This window comes from Epinephelus lanceolatus, chromosome 20 (assembly GCF_041903045.1).
Source record: "Epinephelus lanceolatus isolate andai-2023 chromosome 20, ASM4190304v1, whole genome shotgun sequence".
Taxonomy (NCBI): domain Eukaryota; kingdom Metazoa; phylum Chordata; class Actinopteri; order Perciformes; family Serranidae; genus Epinephelus; species Epinephelus lanceolatus.
The window spans coordinates 30,069,288-30,092,926 of NC_135753.1; the positions used below are offsets into that span (position 1 = coordinate 30,069,288).

At 38.8% G+C, this 23,639-nt stretch overlaps 3 protein-coding genes across 4 annotated transcripts; 1 reads left to right on the forward strand and 2 right to left on the reverse strand.

Annotated features, from left to right (window-relative positions):
- Positions 1 to 976: 976 nt before the first annotated feature.
- garem (GRB2 associated, regulator of MAPK1) lies at positions 977 to 9,480 on the reverse strand. Of its 2 annotated transcripts, none has more exons than XM_033639088.2 (6): positions 9,071 to 9,480; positions 6,902 to 7,042; positions 6,044 to 6,174; positions 4,499 to 5,698; positions 3,171 to 3,325; positions 977 to 2,718 (listed from the first exon to the last, which is right to left on the reverse strand). In XM_033639088.2, the coding sequence occupies exons 1-6, from the start codon at positions 9,189 to 9,191 to the stop codon at positions 1,857 to 1,859; spliced, it is 2,610 nt and encodes an 869-aa protein (XP_033494979.2). In that variant the 5' UTR covers positions 9,192 to 9,480; the 3' UTR covers positions 977 to 1,856. The 2 variants fall into 2 exon arrangements, with proteins under 2 accessions (XP_033494979.2, XP_033494980.2); XM_033639089.2 differs by having other exon boundaries at positions 1,724 to 2,715.
- A 1,861-nt stretch (positions 9,481 to 11,341) lies between these two features.
- On the forward strand, positions 11,342 to 18,781 carry ncf2 (neutrophil cytosolic factor 2). Its single transcript, XM_033639234.2, has 15 exons — positions 11,342 to 11,554; positions 11,803 to 11,885; positions 12,075 to 12,183; positions 12,682 to 12,816; positions 13,389 to 13,496; positions 13,655 to 13,714; positions 14,767 to 14,810; positions 15,185 to 15,326; positions 15,479 to 15,544; positions 16,546 to 16,606; positions 16,784 to 16,827; positions 16,978 to 17,126; positions 17,219 to 17,330; positions 17,799 to 17,916; positions 18,018 to 18,781. The coding sequence occupies exons 1-15, from the start codon at positions 11,381 to 11,383 to the stop codon at positions 18,107 to 18,109; spliced, it is 1,497 nt and encodes a 498-aa protein (XP_033495125.1). The 5' UTR covers positions 11,342 to 11,380; the 3' UTR covers positions 18,110 to 18,781.
- On the reverse strand, positions 18,274 to 23,040 carry dph2 (diphthamide biosynthesis 2). The gene is made up of 7 exons (XM_033639235.2): positions 22,916 to 23,040; positions 22,310 to 22,486; positions 20,856 to 20,968; positions 20,387 to 20,607; positions 19,556 to 20,239; positions 18,832 to 19,011; positions 18,274 to 18,630 (listed from the first exon to the last, which is right to left on the reverse strand). Exons 2-7 carry the CDS (start codon positions 22,457 to 22,459, stop codon positions 18,503 to 18,505), a joined length of 1,476 nt encoding a protein of 491 aa, XP_033495126.1. The 5' UTR covers positions 22,460 to 22,486; positions 22,916 to 23,040; the 3' UTR covers positions 18,274 to 18,502.
- Positions 23,041 to 23,639: the final 599 nt, after the last annotated feature.

Sequence of the window (23,639 nt, forward strand, 5' to 3'; positions counted from 1 at the left end):
CAGGATTTCTGGTAAGTAGGCTATGATAAAGTGCTGGTAATGGTCGCTTAGCAACCTCATACACAACCTGCCTCCGCGCCTTTGAAAGTTGGCAAAGAGTAAACACAGGATTAGCGCCCAGCACCCGACCTCCTGATTTTCCAAGCGATTAAAGACACAGCATGTGTAGGGTCCCTAAAATGACTCGCAGGAGCGCTTTCTAAATTAGCACCCCTTATGTTTGCAGATCGTAATTTGGGTTAAGTTAAGTATGTGGCTTAAGTAATTCAAACATTGACTGGAAATAACAACACTTTCTTTGGGTTTCACATGGGGCACTAACAGTGGTCTCTGGGTCTACGGCTGCGTTTTGAATTGCACACTTTTTCTTTGTACTGTCAGTATGTAATGCAGCTGCCCTTACAGAGTGAACACTGCTGTAGGGCTGTGCTCGACTCAGAATTATGTCAGTTGAATCAGATTTTGCTGCTCAAAACAAATATTTGAGTATTCGTTCCTTTTTCGATATAAAGTTTTCAAGTTTGGACGGGTTCAGCGAGACATTCAGTGTAGCTGACATTCATGCAATACGTTTAGCAATCTCAATCAACTGAGGGATCTCCGACTGATGATTTGAATCTCCGACTTTCAGGGGGCAGCCCTATACTGTTGCATGGAGTGTGCATACAATTGGTACATAATACTTAATCATAACACTACACCTTGAACTTTGACCCTCTTGCTTATATATCCATCACAGTCCATAGCATGAAATTTTAAGTAAAAAGAAAAAGTGTGTGATTCAGAAAACAGCAAAAGTCCTTTGTTTTGATCCACCCTGACGTCCTCCCTACACAGACTTCGTCACTCTATAAATTATGTCGCCCGCTTATTTCTTTGCTCCCATCATAATATGGCCACTCGAGGTCACTTAACAATAAACATAAACATGGGTCGTAATAAGCTTCTTGTACAAACGACATATGGGGTAGTTTTAGGGGGAGGACAGTCTTGCACATCAGTATGATACCACAGGTTAAAAGATGAGGTTTTCATCATTGACTATTTCTTGTCATTTGAAAAAGTAGTGAATTTTCACTGATGCAGACCAAGCTTACAGCTTAAGAAGAGCTCGAAGGGACAAATTTTTAAAAGAACACAACTTTTTCTTGGTATCTGTCAGCAGAAGGCAGGTCTTGACTTCATTTGACAGTAAAGAATTAAATAAACTATTCTGATTCATGTTAGGAAATGCACTTGTAAAAACATTCTCTATCACTCTATCACTTCCCAGAGCTTGTGAAAACAGTGCGCACATTGTATTTGACAAACAGCATAACTGTGATTTCAAGCTTGGGATGCAAGAGTTTTTTGGTTACCGAATTCAGCCAAATTTCTAATTGTGCATCCACTACAAAATCCGAACATCCAAACATATACCGTAGTACATCCTCTGTTTTTTGTGCTCTTTTAAAAATCCTGGAAATAGCAGAATCAGAATAATGCATTGTCCTCGTTAAGCAAATCTTTTCGTTACATTTTACCTCATCAGTGTTTTTCCTTTACATTTGTTGGCTTGAATTAGGATTTGTGTAACGGCATGAACACTAGTAGGCTGTGGGTGGAAAAGTACTAAATAGCTGACATGAAAATGTCTTCGTGAAAGTGCCAAATGATGCCAATCTGTTAGTAAATAGCAGTCACAGACTTAAAATGTCCTGGGAAACATTCCCCTACTATCTTCCCCACAATATAGTAACAAAGAAAGAAATTCATATGATACAAAAAGAAACTCTTTGTGGCTTGGTGTGCATAGCATATATACTGAAGGCATGAATCTCTGCTTTATAACAGGATTTAGTGTCATATACTGTTACTTATATCTTGGGTCTCCATCCGTTTATGAACTGCATGAGTTTCTTTACCTGCAGTTTGCTTAGCTTGAAGTCCTCTGACAAAATCTCCTCGGTGAGCTGCAGGAGTAAATTCCCATCGATCTTCTCAGACACAAAAAGAGAAACAATGTCATCTGGCAGGCCAATAAACCTTAGAGATTTGGACACTTCCTCAATAGAGAGACCAGCCAGACTGGACGGGGGCTGCCACTGTGCAGTGGCAGAAACCGCTGCACAGTCAGGAGTTAATGAGTTTGAGATGGAAAATATTTCTTTTGTGCCCTGCTCGTGTGAAGTAAGTGAGCAATTCAAAGTTTCCTGCTCACTGTCACAGACTGATCCTGACAGTAAATCTGTGCACTTCTTTGTGGCATTTGATTTTGGTGTTCGCGGTGGTAAGATGGGGCAAGAGAGGCTCTGCTTAGTGTTAGATTCTTCTATTGGCTTGTCTCTGTACATTTCTGAATTGTAACTTGAAGATTTGGTGCAGAACTGATTCAGAGAAGCTTTCTCCAACCTGAAGTCCTTACTGCTGCATGCATGCTCTCGGCTATCGAAGTCAACAAGACTGGATGTGCAGGTTTTTTGGGTGCTCTGGGATCTTTTTCTGGGGTAACTGTAGTAACTTCGACAGCTGGCTGGTAGAAATTCATCCATGCTGTGCGATTCTCCTCCGCTGAAGTTATTTGGCCAAGACAACCTGGAGGACATCCCGTCTGATGGCAGGTTACCACTGGGCAATGAAGCATTTGGCTCAGTGCTGTTGGATTTACCCCAGTTACAGGGGTAGCACACGTGGCTTTGCTCTTGTGGATCGGCTGCCTCTTGCTCAGATGCTCCACTACTGTTGGAAAAATATAAAATTAATTTGTGCTATAAGGGCAAACCTCATGTAGACCTCATCATATGATTTAATCATTCAACATTTCTAACAAAAACTTGACATTTTCCGACTGTTGTAAGGAAAGAATTTGGGTTAAGGAAAAACTTCTGTGTGCTGACTGATCTGCAATTAAATGTGTCATGACAGACCATCAAATATTTAATCGACACATCTTAATAAGTGAAAGAATTTTGTGGAATTGAACAAAATAGAAAAAAATACTTTGACAAAATGGTTCTCTAGAACTATATAATATCAGCATAAATTACCCTTAAACTAAAAATGTATAAGTGGATTGTCTGATTTTATACAGCATCACTTTTGTCTCTTGATTTTTTTCTTTCTTGATTTCTTCTTTTTAATTAGATGTACATTGTGTCAGATATGCGCTACAGAATGGGTCCAGCTCTTACATGTTGTGGAGACCAGAAGAATAATAGGAGAGGGTCGGACTTGGAGACCGAGTCTCTTGCTGCCGTGGCTTGGACAGGATGGGCACTGATGGCATCTGTTTCAAACTTCGTGGAGGGATTGGTGGAGCATTCAAAAGACGGCATTCTTCCTTCACCTAGAAAGGAAATGAACTGACTTTGAAACAGACAGCAAAATCAACATTCTTTTTTTTGTAAAACTAAAGATGTTCTTAGGACTTTCATTAAATAACCCCCATTTTTTTTCCTATTTATGGTCTGCATTTTATCTGCAATATCCATTAAAGTATTTACATTCAGTAATTTTCTCTGTATAGTAGTTTTTATTGGAAGTGGCAGCACGAGGGAATTAAAGAAAAAAAATGTGCGCATGAAATCCAGTGCAATTCATAACAGCCTCCTAACAGCCGTACTACTGCAACAATCAGCATCGTATTTTGTTTTATGACTGTATGCTCAAGGATCTCTCGTGATTAGGGTGATTAACAATTTCTGAAAAACATGTTTTATTGACTGCTTTATACCGTCATTAACTACTGGCTCCTAACTCTTCTTAACTGGTTGATAAAGGCTGCAAGTTCTCTGGAAATCGGCTAAGCTGGAAACAAGCCTTTTATTTTCTGTTTCAGGAAACATTTTTGCCCTCAGCATGGCTCAAAAACTGACATCCATAGAAGAGTTTGGTCTGATTTTGAAGTGGAGCATCTGCACATTCATTTCATATGCGATATGTTATAATCCACTAAAGTTGGGCACGATACAAGATGAATAAGTTGACCGCCTTGTCATCTTTGCCGCCATCTTGACTGTAAGGGAGCCGGGTGGGAGGATCGATCTACCTGCCATAGCTGCACAACATTCCAGCTGCCATGGCTGCAACCCAGTTTTGTTTTGTCTGAACTACACTCTATTGAATGCGCTATTCTAGTTTCCCGCATTGTTTCTGTCAGCGGATCATTTTTAATTTTTGCAATGGACAAGTGGAACAAGAAAGAACAGCCACAGTGAACTGTCAGATGAAGAGAAGAAGGCCACAGGCTGCTGTTGTGTGGAAAACAATTTGCACTGTGCATGACATGAAATCAGAAATGCAACTGCAATTATTACTGAATGACTTCTTTTTTAAAACACTGCGAGTTTGGACGCTCGCACTGTAATTTAACACAACAGTCATCTCTGTTGTATTGCTGAAGAAGAGGCTGTAGTATTAAACTGCACTTGCCATTACAACAACAACCACACGTGTTACAAAACCAACCAAGACTGATATCTTAAGGATTACAACTTCAAGTATGACAGATCATACTCACAGCTTCAGACTTGGGTGGAACTGGTGGTGGAGTAAGAGACACATCTGAGCTGGGTGTTGCACCAAGAGGACAAGTGACTGGGTATGACAGGGCTGTTGTTGTACCACAGCCATTGTTGATGCCTCGAATTCCCTCACTTACAGAAGGTTTTGGGATCTGACTTCTCAAGTGATCCAACCACAGCTCCTCATAGGGAACGTCCGACTTGTTGAGGGATGACTGTTGGTTTGTGCTCTCCATCAGTTCAGGGTAAAAGTGTTCATTTTCTCCTGAGTCTGAAGGGATGCAATCAGAGGGCAGAAGAGCCCAATCTCCACATAGTGTCATACAGCCCTGCAAATTGACCTCACTGTTGCCGTGCAGGTTGCTGCCGTACACACACACAGATAGTCGGTGGAAGGACTGGGTGAGTTCATCCCGGGCGTAAGTTAAAGAGCTGGGAATCTGCATGTGGTTGGGACAACCGTTGGAGCTGCTGCCTCCGCTGCTTCCACCGCAACTGCCATTCCCACTGCTTTTCTTAGGGCTCTTACCATCGTCGTTCCAGTCTGTCCGCACGTCCCGGACAGCACGAGAATAGTCATCTATGTCGAACTGGTCCTGGCAGAAGGAGAACCAACGATGTACCATAGTGTCTAGCCACAATTCTCCTTGGAGCAGCTCTTCTGGAATAATAAATCTAGGCATGGCCATATGAAAGGGGAAGTGGATGGGGATAATTTTGTTGCTTCGCAGAATGCAGCACACAACCACTGTCTTCGTTTGAATGTTGACCAGTTTGTAGCGATGACCCTCACGGATGAGGTGGAGGTCATGCTGGTTGCGGGGGGGACTGCTGGGTACAGTGACATTGACAGGGAGTCGGGTTTTCTCCACAATGTTCCTGATGTTGTGCTCGCCGTCCTGCATCTGAAGCTCCAGTGGACTACAAGTGCTGAACCTGCCTTTGCACTGGAAAGGCAGGCTAATGCTCTCATTGGTGCGATGGTTCATGCAGATCAAGCATGGCATCTTGCCTCGGCCGATCTTGCTGATGGAGTTTAGCTTCCCAATCTTCTTAAAAATTGTGTTGAATCTTGATTTTTCTTTGGAGGTCTTGGCATAGAGGATCTCAGCTTGGCCCATTAATGTCAGTTCATCACCGGTGTTTAATGTAATGTTGTAAACTTCGGTATCTTCATTACATTCCCCTGAAGCCATCTGTGAAAAGATGACATATGGCCTAAGTACTTTCGAAATTAAGAAGAGCATTTCCACATTGTGATTTTGATTTTTAAGTTAAAACCCTGTCAGTAATAATTAAGTTAGCAAATTAACAATGGGGCAGTAACAAATTCACTTAAATATGCCTGTCTTTTAAATCTTAACAGGAAGATTTATAGTCCCAACGGAAAATCTTACCCCTGTTGTCAAGAGTTGGAAGGTCTAGAGAAGTTAATAACATGGTATTGATAGTCCAGAATATATATATAAATTTCAATTTACACTACAGAATCCAGGAATAATAACAACAATATAATTATTTCTTCACCAAATTAGATGTACCTTAACATTGAAAGTGATTTCTTCCATGACATAGACTCTTTCAGGGAATGCTTTGGCCACCTCTTCCACGCTGTTGAAGTACTGCACAGGCTCCTTGACATCTCTGTCCTGCTCCAGGAGCTTAAACTGACCTGAAGTAGGGAAAGACATCTGAATGCAGCTGAGGGGGACAAGCATGGATTGTACTTTTCACTACAAGTATCAATTTTTAACACTACACTAAAAATCCACTCTGATTTTTTTAGGGCTGCAGCACAGATATCAAAGATTCGAAAAACCATTCGTGGAGCCCCCCCCCACTTTGAACCGCATGTTGTCAGATTAAACAACTGACTTTTACGGTTTTGATGTGTACAAAGATACATTATCAAAATACACTGACTATGTTTACATGCACAAAATATTCCAGGTTTTGCCCTTGTTTCAAAAAAGACAATATTTGTAGAAGGCTGTTTACATGGCTAATGAAAATTAATATTCCACCAATACTCCCTTTTACATGCAAACTGTTGAGGACTTGGTTTGTGCACAATGTATCCATGACAACACACAGAGCTGACCCTTAACAGACAAGAGATTGTGTATCACACACTGCAGTATAAACCCCAACGGAGACACATATTTTAAATGCACTGTGTACATGTTTAAAGAATATTAAAACCTGAATAATACCAACACATCCCACGTCTTAATTGGAAAACGCTAATATCCAAACAGGCCTAACTGAATATTTAAATATGTTGTTTACATGACCCATATGAAATTCAGAATACTGTTATATAAGTAATAACAGGAGAGTATTAGTGTGCATGTCAAGCAAATTCAGGAGCATCGAGCATCCATGCCTATGTAGCTCACCTTCATAGTGAACTGGGATCTCTATTTTTGGCCCAATGACATAATGTCCCTCCTCCAGACTGTGAGCAGTAATTGTTGTCCACTGACGGCAGGAATGAATCAAGAGGTAGTCATTGTCTCTGAGCCCTTCAACCAGCTGACCTGCAGGAATGAAAACAACAACAACAGATTATACATAACAATCCAGGAAATATTGTAATATTACAAGGTGTTGACAAAAAAACAAAAAAAACAAATGTACGCTAAATCTCAGAAAGTTTCAAATTAACTTCTAATGCACTGACTGCCCCTTTCTACGACTATCATGTAACACATGAAACAACATGTCACTGTTCGATCATGATGGTCAAAATGAAAAACATACAATACCAGGCTGACGTTGAAATATTAAGTATGAGAGCTCAGACACACAGATGTCTTTGCAGCAAAATTAATTTGAGACAAATGTTTAATGATGATCTTGAAGTATCCTGAGAAATGCCATGACTGCGGTTCTGTTTTTTATTGCACTTGTGAGCCTCACAGACTGCTCCACTGAAGCCAAGGCATTGGATTACTCAGCACACTTTAGTCACTATCCTCCAAGGGCAATAACAAATGCCTCAATCCATACCTCTCTAAAAAGCAAGCACTAGCATTTAAAAGCACAATACACCACCACAACTCTGCAGGAGGCTTAGTGGAAGGTGACTAAAGATGAGAAGATATGAAATAAAATAATAATTATTGCTGATTTCCTAATGGCTTCATTTGTAAGTGCTACTACAGTAGATATAATTATATTAGTGCACAATAGGGTTGCAGCGAAATACTGGTTTCAAGGTATACCGTGATATAAAAGTTGACGGTTATCATTCCGCGTACATTTCGCTATGATTTTTTCAAAAAGCAACTGGACAGAGAATCTCCCCTTTAGTTTATTTTCAAAGGGGAGATTCTTTACACATACTTCCATCAACAAAATACTTTTGAGTTTCAATTATCGTTCTAAAACATTTGTTCAACCAAAAGTAACCCTTCTGTTTCATTCCTTTAAGGGTCATACTGACTGATAATAATTCTGTAATACCGTAACTCTGTGAACAGTTATTGTACTGTGAAAATCTCATGCCATTGCAACACTAGTACAGCTGTGTACTAGAGCTGCAACGATTGTGGAGGTAAATTTCCTTACACAATGCAGTCATCTGTAGTCTGATTCTACATTTACCTTTCTGTAAATTTATTGTATCTTCTTGTATTGTTTTGCTTAAATGAGTCTTTCATTGTATTGAGAATAAGGCAGAGGATAATTTTTCAGCCTTGATTAAACAATATAGTTTACTTTTCCTGCTACAATTATCATTTGTATCTGTCCTTATTGTCTTTCTAAAAAGAGCATCATGCTGCACATGTGCCTTTTTAATAGGGATGCAAGATAATATTGGCACATCATCGGTATTAGCCAATATTGGCTTTAAAATAAACTATTAGAATCAGCCAACGTGCTTTTTTTTTATTTTGCACATACATTAAAAAGTATTATATTTCATGTCTCAATCTGCTGGTGGGCCATCACACTGAGATTATGCATGCATAATATCATGTTAATTCCACCACAGAAGAGACTTAATGATCACTACAATTAGGTAGGGAAAAAGTGGATATATAGATGGTTATCGGTTACATTAGTTGTTATATATCGGCATATCGGATATCGGCAATAAATCCAATACTGTGCATCCCTACTTTTTCATATGCACACATTTTCAAGGAGTTACTGTATTGCACAATCCAGTCTTCTGATGTCTCAATATACTGTCCCTAACATTAAATATGGCTAATTTGCTATAATGACAGATGTGTTGACACTAACTTCCTGTCCTCACCTACGTGGATACGGAGTGACTGCAGCAGTATACAAATAAACACTAACTTAGCAAACGTAGTTATTTGGTGAGCTCTTCACGATACACACAATAGGCTTCAAGACAGAGTCGCAGCTTTCATCATTAAATTATTCCAACTTATTATGTTAAGTAATCAGTTTTGTTGATAATTAGTAGTATAAGCTGACAAAATCAACAACAAAAAATGTGTCTTGCAAACAGCTTATCCACTTTACCTTTAGCTGCTAACTAGCAACACAGCTGGCATAAGAAAACTTAACAGTGACAGCAAGTTACTAACCGTTATCCAGCCTGGCAATTTGAGGCAACCTATAAGCACTGACAAGTTGATCTAATGGTAAAGACGTCGTGCTCCATGTAACATCTTTTAAATTGTTGTACAACATTGTTCCAAGGTCCATTTTTGCTAGCTTGCATTAGCCAACTGGTTAGCTAGCTAGCAATGTGTAAACACGGTCACAAACGGCTACACTGAGCTAACCAACCGAATAATACATCAGCTCTCCATCTACAGCTTTGTGTTTGGCGCGTCTCTTATTAATGGTCGCATATTTCCCTTTTCATTTGCCTACGTATCATTAAGCTCCGATGTCTCATAATGTAGCAGAGCCATGTTTGTTTAGCTCGCGACGGCTGCATCAGGGCAACTACAGTTAGTCAAATGAATAACGGAAGTACGTTTTTCCTTTCAAAATAAGAGCATTACTTTACATCAGGTACACGAAAGTGAAGGGTGAACAACACCAAACACTTTTCATGCTCTCTTAGTGAAGTCGCTTTGTTTCTCTTTATTTCTTCTCCTGTTTCTTTCTTTGGATTATAAAATATTGTGAGCTTGACTGTAGAGTATTTCCAAATGTGAGATCATTGGCTGTTAATCAGCTATGTATAAACCGGAAGTTGTAGTTTTCTATTGCTAAGTGTGTCACTGATGCTGAGAACTCAAAGATAAGGCAAAATAAATACCATAATTACAGTATTTCATATAACAACAAGCCATTAATTCTATCATAAGTGATTTTAACAGTGGTATTTAGCTAGTGAGTCAATGAAGGATTACTGTAACAATAAAGAATTTCTCGCCAGATACAATATGCAACGACCCCCAAATAATTTTCTGTAGTTTTTGACACTATTTCCTCTGGTATGTACATTTTATTGAGGAATGTCAACCACTCTATGTCTTTAACAGTGTCACCCGCTGATCCAATTCAATCTCCAATGTGTAGAATTTGTTTTTCCTTTAATAGAGGTATGAATAGAATACAATAGAATGGAATGGACAGACTTTAATCAATCAATGAATTTTATTTATAAAGCCCAATATCACAAATCACAATTTGCCTCACAGGGCTTTACAGCATACAACTTTATTGTCAATGTACAGTGTGCAGGTAAAATAAATAGTGGGTTGCACTTAATAAATTGACTTTTGCACTAAAAAGAAGTGGATTGCACCTGAAGACCAAAATTATTTCATATGTTTTTATTTATCAGCCTGATGGCCTACGGTTTAAAATTGTTTTTTGAATTCCAGAATAAGAGTTTTGTTTGAGGACAACATGGTTTCTGTTCCTGCGACATTTTATTGGAGTAATTTTGTTTAGTAATATTGACAGGAGGGAATTTTAGTCCTTACCGCAAAAGTCCCTGCTAACAAATAAGGTAAAAAGAAGTTTGCTTTAAACTGATCCATTGATCCAGTGCTGCATTTCTTAAAAAGTTTAACAGTGACGGGTGTAAATTGTAAAGATATAAAGGTATTACTAAATTCATAGTTGACAATGGTCTCTCAGACTTAAGTATTTACTAAAGAAATACTTTATTTGGGCGCTATGATTACTGTGACAAAGGTATCATTGCATGTTTCTTTATTAATCTAATTTTACTTTTTGCCAAATTTCACATTCACAAATGAAAATTTACCAAAAAAAAATCCCCAAATTCTTTGTATTTATGAAGGAAATTGATCAATATTTGTCAATGATTCTTCTTCAGAAAACAAAAAAGTCATCAAAACAATAAATGTATGTATTATCTTTAAAATCATCAAGTGAACCTTTTGTCACAAGTCATTTGCATTTTTATTTGTACTTTAATTTATGTCAGATTTTTGTTGTCCTTTTCTGTTTGGCCTCCACCTGATGATTCTGATGGCTTGTAAAGGCTTGTAAATCATGATAAAATAAAATAAAACACCAATTTCCACTTGTTTATCTCTGTCTGTGTACTTATAATGACTTACAATCATCTCTCTGCATCTGTTTTAAAAAACAGACTTTAAAAGGACTGCACGATTCTCTCTGAGGAAATGAATAATGCACCCTGTATATACTGTAATGTAGAACCTGTTACATTCAAGGAATGAAAGTAATATGGGAAAGTAACTGACACGTGCTGAATTAGGCCTGCTACATAAATGCCAGAGAATCACATTTGGTGCGAAGAAAGAACAGCCATTGGCCCTTCAAACCTGGTGTGCAAATTTACCAGCACTGACAGTGTCATCACACTTCCTGATCTAGCTGGTACAAATCAGTAGAGCTTCCTTAATTTGGTCTGTAGCTCGGTGCAATCCCAACCAGACACCATGTCTTATGTGGACACTCTGCGCCAGTGGGACGAGGCTGTAACTTGTGTTGACAGACAGGATTTGCCAGAGGCACTCAGGATTTTTGTGGCTATCCAAGAAAAAAACTCCAAAATCTTTTTTAACATTGGCTGTCTCCATCTTCTTAACAAAGACCTGGATGCTGCTGAAAAGGTACGTCAGACCTTTGGTGGCAAAATGCAAGCTAAAACATGACAAAAAAAAAATAAAAATCTGTGGTATTTATTTTGTAATATTCATCAAAAAGTACAATCTTGTTTGGATGCAGCTGATTAAGCCGAGCTGAAATGTGGTGATGTTTTGCATTCTGAAAGTGCATGTCACTGTGAAAGAAGAAGTAGCACTCACCATTTCTCTTTTCTTCTAGAGGAAGTTACTGTGTTTTCTTGATTGTTTCTCAGGCATTTGATTGCAGCATAGGCAAAGATGAGCATTTGGCTGTTGCCTTCTTTCAGAGAGGAATGACATTTTACAAAAAGGAGAGGCAAGACACATTCATCTCAATAAAATGTCCACATTCACTTTTCATATTTAACATTGTGATTTAAATAACTGTCACACACGAATGCATTTATTGTCATGACATCTGATTCCTTGTCACTGCTCTTACTTTTAAAATGTTTGTGGTTTGTTACATGCAAAAGTCAATAACTGGTTTATCTGTATTTCAAAGGTATGAGGAGAGTTTAGCTGATTTCCAGTATGCCTTCAAAGCTCTAAGAGGCAACCAGCTGATAGATTACAAAGCACTTGGTCTCAGATACAAATTATATGCATGTGAGGTAAGTCTTTTAAAGCCTCCAAACGTTTTTATGTTCTTGTTACTCCTTATATAATTCTGTCTACTTCTGTCAGACAGTTTAGAGATGTAAATTGTATACACATATATAGGTGGGGAGGTGTTACCTGCAGGGTAGGGTAGCCCTTCTGTGTGGCGTTTGCACAATCTCCTGTGTCAGCGTGGGTTTTCTCTGGTTACTCCAGCTTCCTCCCACAGTCCATATTTCCCATTACCCATACACATTTCTTACATTTTGCAATTACTGTACATGTGTCCGCCTCTCAGATTTTATATTTTACCACTTTATTTTAACCTTTCCACTGCTTTATGTCTAAAAAGTACTTTCAATTTTCCCCCTTTTTCACTCCTTTCCAGGGGTCAAAAGAAAAAAAAATCAGACATTATTCTCAATTCTGTGGTCTGCATGATAGATTTAAAATGCCTGATATATTAAAATAATAAAGACCTTCTAATGCAACATCAGTGTTTCCTGCCACAGGTTCTCCTCAACGTGGCTCTGTCTGAGGCTCAGTTGGGTAACTGGGAAAAAGCCCATGAAAAACTTGTGAAGGCTCTCGACTACAAGACAGACACCAAGCTCAATCTCATCGACAAAGCTCTGGACTCTGCCCTGGTCAGTTAACATGTAGTCACAATGACAAAATCTTGGGATGTAAGCTGCCGGCGGTACAACAGACAGACAAGAGAGGACGGCAGAGGAGATACCCACACACCAATGTAACTGGGTTAGAAAGCCACAAAAAGGTCCACAGGCTGAGATCTATTTAAGACATCTGTGCTCAAAAAAGGTGCTCAAAGTGCAAAAAAATGATTAAGAGTGAGTTAAAACTTGACCCGTGATAGTCAAGGACTGAAATGTTTGCTGCTGTTTTTACTCACTCTCAGATGTCTTAAATAGATGGACTATAATTGCATCGATCTCAGCCTGGGGACCTTTTTGTGGCTTTCTAGCCCAGCTGCATTGATGTGCAGATATCTCCTCTCCTCTCCCTTCACACTGACTTGCCAATGACTAATTAATAAAAGCCCTGTATCAGCTATTTGCAAGAAAATATACATAAATGTTAGTCTAATCAATGAAAGGTCAATTATAGCAACAGATTTAGCAACTAATTTAGTTTTCTGTCATGTCAGAATTATGTGTCAACAATATTACTAACCCTTGCAATGCAATTTCACCAACAGAGACAGAAACTTTTCAAACCAGTGGAGTTCCCATCAAAAGTGCTGTTTAGACCAAATAAGCACTATGTTGCTGAGCTGGAGAAGAAGGACTACCTGGGCAAAGCAACGGTAAGACTTTATACAATGACATACCTTTGCATATGTGATATAAACCCCATAAACATTACTTGAGTACAGCTCATCTACTTCACTGTAATTGTCTGTCACTTTTTACTGTAACTATTTGTGATAGAGAACCTACATTTTTTTCTTTCTGTTATCTTCAGGTTATTGCCTCCGTCATTCCTCAGGATGCCTTCTCCGGATTTGCCCCATTGCAGCCACAGGTGACACATGGGCTCTTCTTTGGCAATGAAAAACACACACAGTCTGATGACAAAGAATTCAGTGTGTTACATTATATCAAAAGCATATCATATGGAAGATAATAATCTTTATATATAAAGCACTTTTCAAAACAGAGTTACAAAGTTCTTTACATGTTAATTATTAAAACAGAGAAGACATGAAAACAACAACTTCTAAAATAACTGATAAAAATACTTTGGTATATAAAAACTGAGGAAATAAAAGAACATTTAAATGAACTTAAAACTCAAGTAAAATCAGGAGAGCCTCTCTAATAAAAGTATGTTTTAAGAAGGGACTTAAAAGCAATCACTGACTCAGTCGACCTGATGTCCTCAGGCAGATTGCTCCAGAGCCTCAGGGCCCTGACAGCAAACACTCTGTCCTCTTTAGTTTTCAGCCAGACGTCTAGAACAGACAAAACACCTCTGTCCGAGGACCTCAAAGTACGTCCTGTTGTGAACAGTACTAGGAGGTCAGAGATATGGCTGGGACAGAGACAACAAAGAACCTTAAAAGTGATCAGTAAAATCTTAAAATCTATTTTAGGACATACTGGGAGCCAGTATAAAGAGGCTAAACCTGTAGTAATGTGATCACATCTCTTGGCAGAGAGAGGTGAGAAAAGAGGCTGTTGCAGTGATCCAGGTGTGATGAGATGAAGGCATGTAAAATTGTCTCTGTTTTTAAAAGTTAAAATGGATCCTATTTTAGGAATATTTCTATGATGAAAATATGATTGCATGAGCTTTGTGATGAGCTTTTTGAACGAGACTCCAAGATTTATTGCAACAGGTTTGATATTAAGAATTATTATTAAGATAATATCAAATTAAGATTGTATTGGTGACCATGATGCAAATAACTCTGATAAGCTGTGTTATGTACAGGCATTAGTGACACTAATCTAACAAAGAGCTCTTGTAATACTACACTTTGATCGTGTCAGAAACGACTGCTACGTTTTGTGTGATATCACGTCCAGCTCTACTGACTGGATGCTTTTTTTTTTTCTGTTTACATCTTGCAGGTTGAAGATGGTCCAACTCGTCCAAAAGAACCAGAGGTCCTCAGGTACAACAGTCACTTTAAAGTCATAGAAACCTGATGCTCTCTAAAAACACATTTTACTTAGTTGTAGTTACAGTATCTGAAAATATGATTTATTAGACTTATTGCAGGAAAAATGATTACCTTGATATTTGGTATGACTTTGTGATAGATGATGGATTTCACAATGTTCAAAGTGGATGTGTAAAATGGAAAAATAATCTCTTAACGTAGCCAGGAAATAGAAAATAAGAAAAGCATCAAGCAAATCTACAAAGTGTGACACTTTCATAAGAGGAAACTGTTGAATCACTGTGTAAATATGAACAATACAAGAGCGGGAATAATCGTGTGCCAGCAGGTCTTTTGATCCATGTGGATGTCTCCTGTTTTCACAGGGCTTTAGAAGGAGAACCCCACACTGTCCTGTTTGAGTTTGTTCCTGAGACCAGTGACGAGTTGGCTGTGGTGCCAGGCAATATCGTGTTTGTACTGCAGAAGGGTGCCGACAACTGGGCATCTGTGATCTTCAATGAAAGAGTAAGACCACTGCATACAAACTGTACATCTGCAGCCTCTGTGCTAGTGTGCATCTCTCATGACCTTGGCAGTCGTGTTTCTTAATATGAAATGTGCATTATTCACATGTTACTGTCAGTTGGAAGTATTCATCATTATCATGTGACTTACAGAGGGGACTTGTTCCTTACAACTACCTGGAGCGTTTGGAGATCTCCTTGGCTTCTAAAAAGAATGAGGTAAAGCACAGACTTTATTTCTTATCTCGCTTTGTTGGTGTTATATCAGATTTGTAATAATGCTATGACAATGTTAATACTTTAACACACACAAAATTAAAAATATTTATTTCTTTATCTTACCTGCAGTGTTATTTATCAGTCGAGATTGTTTTGGTGTGAGTTGCTGAGTGCTGTAGAAATGTCTGCCCTCTCTTCTATATAAAGGACCTAGATGACAGTCGGCTTGTGGTGCTCAAAGCGCCCTTTTTTTTGGTCTTAATTCAACAGCACTGTCTCTTTCAAGAAGTCATGACCTGGTTACTCAAGATAATCCATGACCTTCATGTGAGCAGTTTCATGTAGGAACTATTTTCTTGATACTGAACTACACCTGCCAAGCGACTCACCACACAGGAGTAAGCGTGCATCTACTGCAAGCTCACCTAGCACCACTCAGCTACCCAACATTAGAGCTCAGTTTAGGGGGACGCCATGAATGTTTACATCTCACGCTGTCATGAGCATGGACCTCTCGTCCATGAGGAGATGCATGCTTCCTTCTGCATGGTGATACAGTTGCCAGGTGTAGTTCAATGTAAGAAAACTGTTCCTACATGAAACCACTCACAACAAGGTCTGTGGATTATCTTAAGTAACCAAATCATGATTAATGGAAAGAGACATTGCTGTGGAGTTTTTCAAATGTATTTTTGGGCACTTTGAGCACCACAAGCTGAGCGCCATCTAGTTCCATTATATTCAAGAAAAGGCTTTATGGCCGATATCTCCAACACTCACGCCATAACAATCTAGATTGATAAAAACCACTACAGGCGAGAGGAAAAATATGTATTCTTGATTTTTGTCCCTTTAAACACTTCATCGGTAGTCTTGTTTTCTAAGCATATTTTGCAGGTTACTAAAATGGCAGTTGATAAATTGTATCTGCTCAAGTTCTGTAGTACATTGTAATTAAATATATATTAATTTTTTTCCATGTTTTGAATGGCTTTAATCAGGGACAGGGAGTATCTCAGCCTCCAACCCGAGAACCTCCGACCAGACCTGAGAGGAAACCAGGTAGATATTTCTGACAGTTTAAGCAAAATTTATTACAACAGGCACTGTTCTCTGATTGGTGCTTAATACCATTGCATTTTACCAGCTCAACCCATTTGTCATAACAAAAATTGTAACAAAAACATGTGCAAAAACAATTTGACCAACAACAAAACTTTTCCCCATTCTCTGTTTAAGGTCTTACTCCTGTTGGTAACAGCAGTGGAGAGACACGAAAAAAGGTATGCCGCAAATCCTTGTCCAGTCCTGCCCATGAATATGATACATGTGTAAACCACAAAAAACATGTTAAATATTAAGTGTTTTAAGGTGGATTGACTTCTACATGTCTGTGATGATTGAAGTCAATCAATGTGTGCTTTCATCACCAGGATGAAGGACCTACGGACAACTCATATATTGTCAAACTCCGTTTCACGTTCAACTTTGCTGTGTCAGTACCACCTGAGTCTCCCTATGCTGTACTGATTGAGACAGTCAGTAAGAAACTAAAGGTCCCCGCTGATGCAATCACCTTGAGGTACACTGCACATTCAACAAAAATCTATCAGTTTAATCAATTAGGATTGATTACGGATGTAGTATAAATTTCAATCCTTTTGTTTGATTTAGTTTAACCTCCGAGGTAACAGAGGAAAGTGTAATCGATGCCAGCACAGAAATGGAAAGTGTGTGGAGTCGTGCCAGCAGCAGGCGCATCACCTTGTGGTGTCAGGCCACAGAGGTAAGTTAGTACTGATTGATTGTTGAACATGCTGGCCTCAGAAAATACAGTTATTCTGGCTGATACTGCAGTTTCCTAATAAGGGTGTTGGGATGGTTATTACTTTTAGGATGTTCCTGCTAAATTGTGTTCAAGAGTTTCCTTAGAATTAAATTTTTTGTAAGGTTGGAAAAGCAGCACTGAGAATATTGAAACTCTCCATTACTATTATTTCATGACTGATCATGATAGTTCGGAAACATTAAAGAACTTGAGTGGATTTTTTCTTTTATTTTAAATACATTTCTATATAATAATTTATTATATGAGTGCTTTATGCCACGTTAGTACTCCATGTCGTCCTGGATTCAATATGTAAAAGTTATACCATGAACCATAAAGCCAGAGCAAACCAAGATCACTGTTTTCCAGCTCGAGTTATCATGAAATGGAGTAGAAAATAAATATTTCTGTGCCTTTTGTTTTTAGCAAACTGATGGAAATCAAAAAAGTGAGATTCACTTGGTGGCAATTCATTCCTATGAGTCGTCGAATCCTGAGGATCTCAGTTTTCATGAAGGCGATAAAATCACACTCCTCTCTAGAGGTGAGACTCCACTCTTTTGGCCATATAGATCCCAAATATTTAAAAATACTGTGATTTGTCTGAGAAATATGATCCTAATTTATATGTATATTTTTCTCTAGTTAACCAGGATTGGTTGGAAGGGCAGTGCAATGGGAACACTGGTATATTTCCTGCATCCTTTGTGAAAGAAGTTCCTGTCAACGGCCAGTAATTTAAATAAATGTTAACAGAAAATACTGAAGCTAGTAAAACCATTAACTAGTCAAAGCTGAGACATGGTCAGGTACCTCCAGCAACTAAATTCAATTAAGCAGGGTCTACATATGAATGTAGTTTATAACATCTTTTCACAATAATGACAAAACCCTTTAGACATGTGTGTCAACTTGTAATGTTCGGACAAAATCATAGGATACATTCTGTGACTCAGTAAGTGACGTGATAATTAAAAGTAGTCATAGTGATATAAGGTATATAAATATCTGATACTGATTTTATGAAAACATATCATTATTACAGCTCTCTCAAATTAAAGGCAACATACAAATAACACCAGCGGACATGATTAAATAATCTGTTGACTTTGTCAGTTACTGGTAAATTATCATGAAGATGTTCCTTCCTCTTCGTAGGCAATAGCTATGCCTCTCCTGCCCTCTACTGCCTTCACAACAGGTGTCTCCCCCAACTTCTGCTCTAAGCCACGCCAGCTTCGTTCTGACAGAAAAGATGCTGTAAGGAGAAAGCATAAATGTGTGTTGTAATATATAAGTGTGTTTGTGCAAGACTGTAACAAGTAAACATTTCTGTTTCTGTATGCACAAGGTGTAACAATTATTGCATGTGTGTGGAAGTCTTCAGTAAACATATGTATGTACGGAAATGAAAGCAATCAGTGTCTTATGTGCAGCAGATTTTCTGACTGTCTCATACCGGCTGAGTTGGTGGCTACAGTCAGCGTCTGGTTCCTGAGGACCACCGAAGAGCCAAATGAGGACACTGCCGGCTCACTGTTCAACAGATTCTTGCTCCGCAGAGCTCCTGTGATTAAAGACACGTCGGTCTCATCGTCCTCCTCCGGCTGATCAGATAGAGGCACGTGACTCTGTCGACCTGGTGAAAGGTTGAGAGAAAAAGAATGAATCGGATGAAGCAAGACCTCAATAGGCTGCTGATGTTTAAAAATATAATGGAAGAAACTTGTGTGTCTAATGAAGACAGAGAACTATATTCATATTAGGGACTGTACGCAAATTATGGAGGCGACAGGGCTGAATCTTATATTTCACTTTTCAATATTTCTAGTCTTTTATTTTTAATGAAGCACACTTTCGATATACTTCGTCAAAAATACTGCAGTATTTGATTTTCTAAATTTTGCCAAGCCCTTATATAAAATGTATAGATTAATAACAATTAACAGAATGATAATATTCACTTTTAAACTTTAAAATCTCTGGAGAACTTAAACTAGCCATGTATATGTTGGAATAAAGCCTACATAAAAAGGCTGAATTTGAACTATAACACTGGCCAACTTTACGTGACATTCAACATTTTTTTGAAAAATGTATATAATATTTAATCCTGTTATAATTTCTATGCAGTCCCTTAACATAATAAAAGTTTTTCTGATGTGAATAAATCACAATCTGACCTGGCAGAAGGTGTCGAAAGTCTGTGACATATTCCTCCGACCACTCCCTCTTCTTATTGCAGGCCACCTCCATCTCAAACGGTGTTACTACAGGTTTGTAGAACTCACTGGAGTCCAGCAGTGAGTTCTCAGGACACGCAATTAACACAAAAATGTCAATTTCAAGAAAGTTTGCTAGTTTGGGTACGTTCAGCTTCCCCATGGCAAACATGTAGCTCTTCTTGCCAGCTGCTTTGATGGTTTCCTTCAACTGCTGGATGATGCTGAGGTAGTCTGCCACCCCAAGCGTGCCGACCAGGATGCCGACCACATTGGCATCCTTGGCCCTTTCTATAGCGTAATATCGCTTCATCAGTGCGCGGTTGATACTGACTGACTCAGTCCTTCCGGTCATTTTAATGGGGTCAAAAGAGCAAAATGAGCAGCGATTCCAAGTCATCATGAAGTTCCTCAGCGTCGCTCCCTCTTGGCCGACGTAGAACACACTGTAATCTGTGATGCTTAAACCGCTCTTCAGGGAGAACTTCCGGCCAAACTGACAAATAACCTGGCTGTTGTCTTGCTCTGTGGCGTCATCGTGTTTTCCTTTAATCCAATCATGACTGAAACACTGCTCCCCTTCGACAACAAGTTCTGAGACGACAAGGTTTGGATACTCTGGTGAAAGGAGAGTCAAAAGATCACCTAAAAAGAAAAAAAAAGTTGTATTCAGTCACACCAGAAATCATTTACAAAACTGAATATCTACCCAATATAATGACATAAACATATATATTCCCTATTTCATGCCTCAGATAAAAGAGCACACAGTAGGGCTTGTAGAATCCTTACTTATTGCATGAACATAGTTGACATCATAGAGAATGATGATATGACTCTGTGTGTCAGGGTAGAGTTCTCTGAAGGCAGAAGTACACTTCTCAAGATCCACAGGTCTTTTCTCAAAGACGTACATCAGGGGCAGCCTTTTAGATGGGCTGAGGCAGGCGCTGCCATAGTGCACAATGCAGTCGGCTCCAACGTGTTCCGCGGCTACCTCGTCCACACAGCAACTGCTCAAGAAAATTCAACAACAAATATGAATGTACACAAAAATAACAACACTAAGAGCATTTAACTTACATCTTATATTGTGAAAAAATACTATAATAGTACTTGGTCTGCAACAGTGTTTGGTTGGGTGGTGTGTGTCAAGTGGAATCCACACGAATGCCAGGACCCTCCCAGCAGAGCATTGCTTTGTATCTAGTGTAAGGTGCCTGTAAAATATGTGTGTTCTCAAATGAACCTGATGTGTTACCTGCCGTAGGATGTATCTCCCAAAATGTATGGCTTTGCATTGCTGTTTCTCTCAATCTCCACTGCTACTGCAACTGAATCCACCAGCAGCTCATCAGGAAACTGCAGAGCAACCTGTGAACATTTAACATTTTAGACAAACTCCTCAGAGGTGTATCTAGCATTCCTGCATAATATTTCACTGAACTTGCTTGACTGATCGACTGATCGAATAGCTTTTTAACAAGAACTGTGTCGTCCTTTCATTCTTTTATATACATACACTCAATGGCCACTTTATTAGGTACACCTGTTCAACTTCTTGTTAACTGAAATAGCTAATCAGCCATTCACGTGGCACCAACTCAGTGCATTTAGGCATGTAGACATGGTCAAGACGACCTGCTAAAGTTCAAACCGAGCATCAGAATGGGGAAGAAAGGTGATTTAAGTGACTTTGAACGTGGCATGGTTGTTGGTGCCAGACGGGCTGGTCTGAGTATTTACTGGGATTTTCACTCACAACCCTCTCTAGGGTTTACAGAGGATGGTCCGAAGAAGAGAAAATATCCAGTGAGCGGCAGTTCCCTGGGTGAAAATGTCTTGTTGATGCCAGAGGTCAGAGGAGAATGGCCAGACTGGTTCAAGATGATAGAAAGGCAACGGTAACTCAAATAACCACTGGTTACAACCAAGGTCTGCACGTCCAACCTTGAAGCAGATGGGCTACAGCAGCAGAAGACCACACCAGGTGCCACTCCTGTCAACTAACAACAGGAAACTGAGGCTACAGTTCACACAGGCTCACCAAAACTGGACAATAGAAGATTGGAAAAAACGTTGCCTGGTCTGAAAAGTCTCGGTTTCTGCTGCCACATTCAGATGGTAGGGTCAGAATTTGGTGTAAACAACATGAAAGCATGGATCCATCCTGCCTTGTATCAACAGTTCAGGCTGCTGCTGGTGTAATGGTGTGGGGGAGATTTTCTTAGTACCAACTGAGCACGGTTTAAACACCACAGCCTATCTGAGTATTGTTGCTGACCGTGTCCATCCCTTTATGACCACAGTGTACCCATCTTCTGATGGCTACTTCCAGCAGGATAATGCACCATGTCACAAAGCTCAAATCATCTCACACTGGTTTCTTGAACATGACAATGAGGTCACTGTACTCCAATGGCCTCCACAGTCACCAGATCTCAGTCCAAAAGAGCACCTTTGGGATGTGGTGGAATGGGAGATTCTCATCATGGATGTGCAGCTGACAAATCTGCAGCAATTGTGTGATGCTATCATGTCAATATGGACCAAAATCTCTGAGGAATGTTTCCAGCACCTTCTTGAATCTATGACACCAAGAATTAAAAAGGGGGTCCAACCTGGTACTGGCAATGTGTACCTAATAAAGTGGCCATTGAGTGTGCATACAAACTTAACTATTTACACGATTAAAGGTAAAAACTGTATCCTCACCTTTTCAAACTGATGCTCACTGATGAAGGCGCAAGTCTTCTTAATCTGATACAGCTCTTCAAGTTTATCCAGAGGAGTATTAGTCTTCACAGCAGCCTCCACCACACGCTGTATTACGGTTTCCGAGCTGCTGCTAAATGCGTCAGACATTGTTTCATCGGAAACACGCAGCAGTGCCTGCAAACATGCGACAGACCAAAGTTTAACATATCTGTTAATGATAAAGCAGCCAAACTGTTGAAAGCAGAACCACCACTTCTGAAATACCTAATGGTTTATTCTTAAGTAAAAAAGTACTGAACTGATTTAACTTATATCGAGTATATTTTCCTTAACAATCTCAGACTGCTGGCAGTGTTGTTATGTTTAGGAATTAAGCTTAACAATGTAGACAACCACTTCACGCACTGTCAACTGAACGTAATGATGGTTTCTTACACGATAACGACACTCACTGTCACAAACGTACTTTAACCATCCCTAAAGTTACCTGACGTTACCTTAAATCCGCCTGCTAGCTTAGCCGTTAGCTGGTCTGCATTTAAAATTACATCACTACAAACTTAATTTACAACCTACATTTATAGCACATACATGCAGACTTACACTTCACTGTCATGTGGGTAGTTGTTGACGGATAAACGCTTTATTTAACAGCTGAGTTACACGTGTCGACAGACCAAAGCAAACGTTACTTCAGTTCCACTAAGACAAGCACTTCCGGTTCAAACGTGTTTTCAAAATAAAAGCGGTTTAGTTTCCTGGTATTAATTATGTCAAGACAAATTCTAAAACTTTATCAAACAATTTAGAAATACAACAGTAATACAAGTCCACCATATTCTCAAAGAAGATCTGCGTGAAACTGAGTAGAAAAAAACGATGAATAAAGAAAATAAAAATACTTAACGGAAACAAATTTAAACAAATAAAGATACAAATTATAAATATTACAACATAAATAATACAAAACAAAGTTATTTGGTCTTCAATTGAGAGTAAATAATATTATTTTCAGGGTCTGTATATTTCTACAAATTTGAGCAGTTTGTTTGCATATTTAGATTTAGACATTTTATGGATTTGCAGTACAACAAAAATTCATTATAGAAGGCTTTAAATATGGGTGGTGTTTTCTTAAAATATATATATATATATATATATATATATATATATATATATATATATATTAGCCATAATAAGTGTTAGTCGACAGATTAAGGCAACTCTTATTTCGTCTCTAATGTTACACATTCTAACATCATTATTAAATTAATATTTCTATTATTATTCAAACTTACTTATTTGTTACAGAATTTTTACTGTTTTT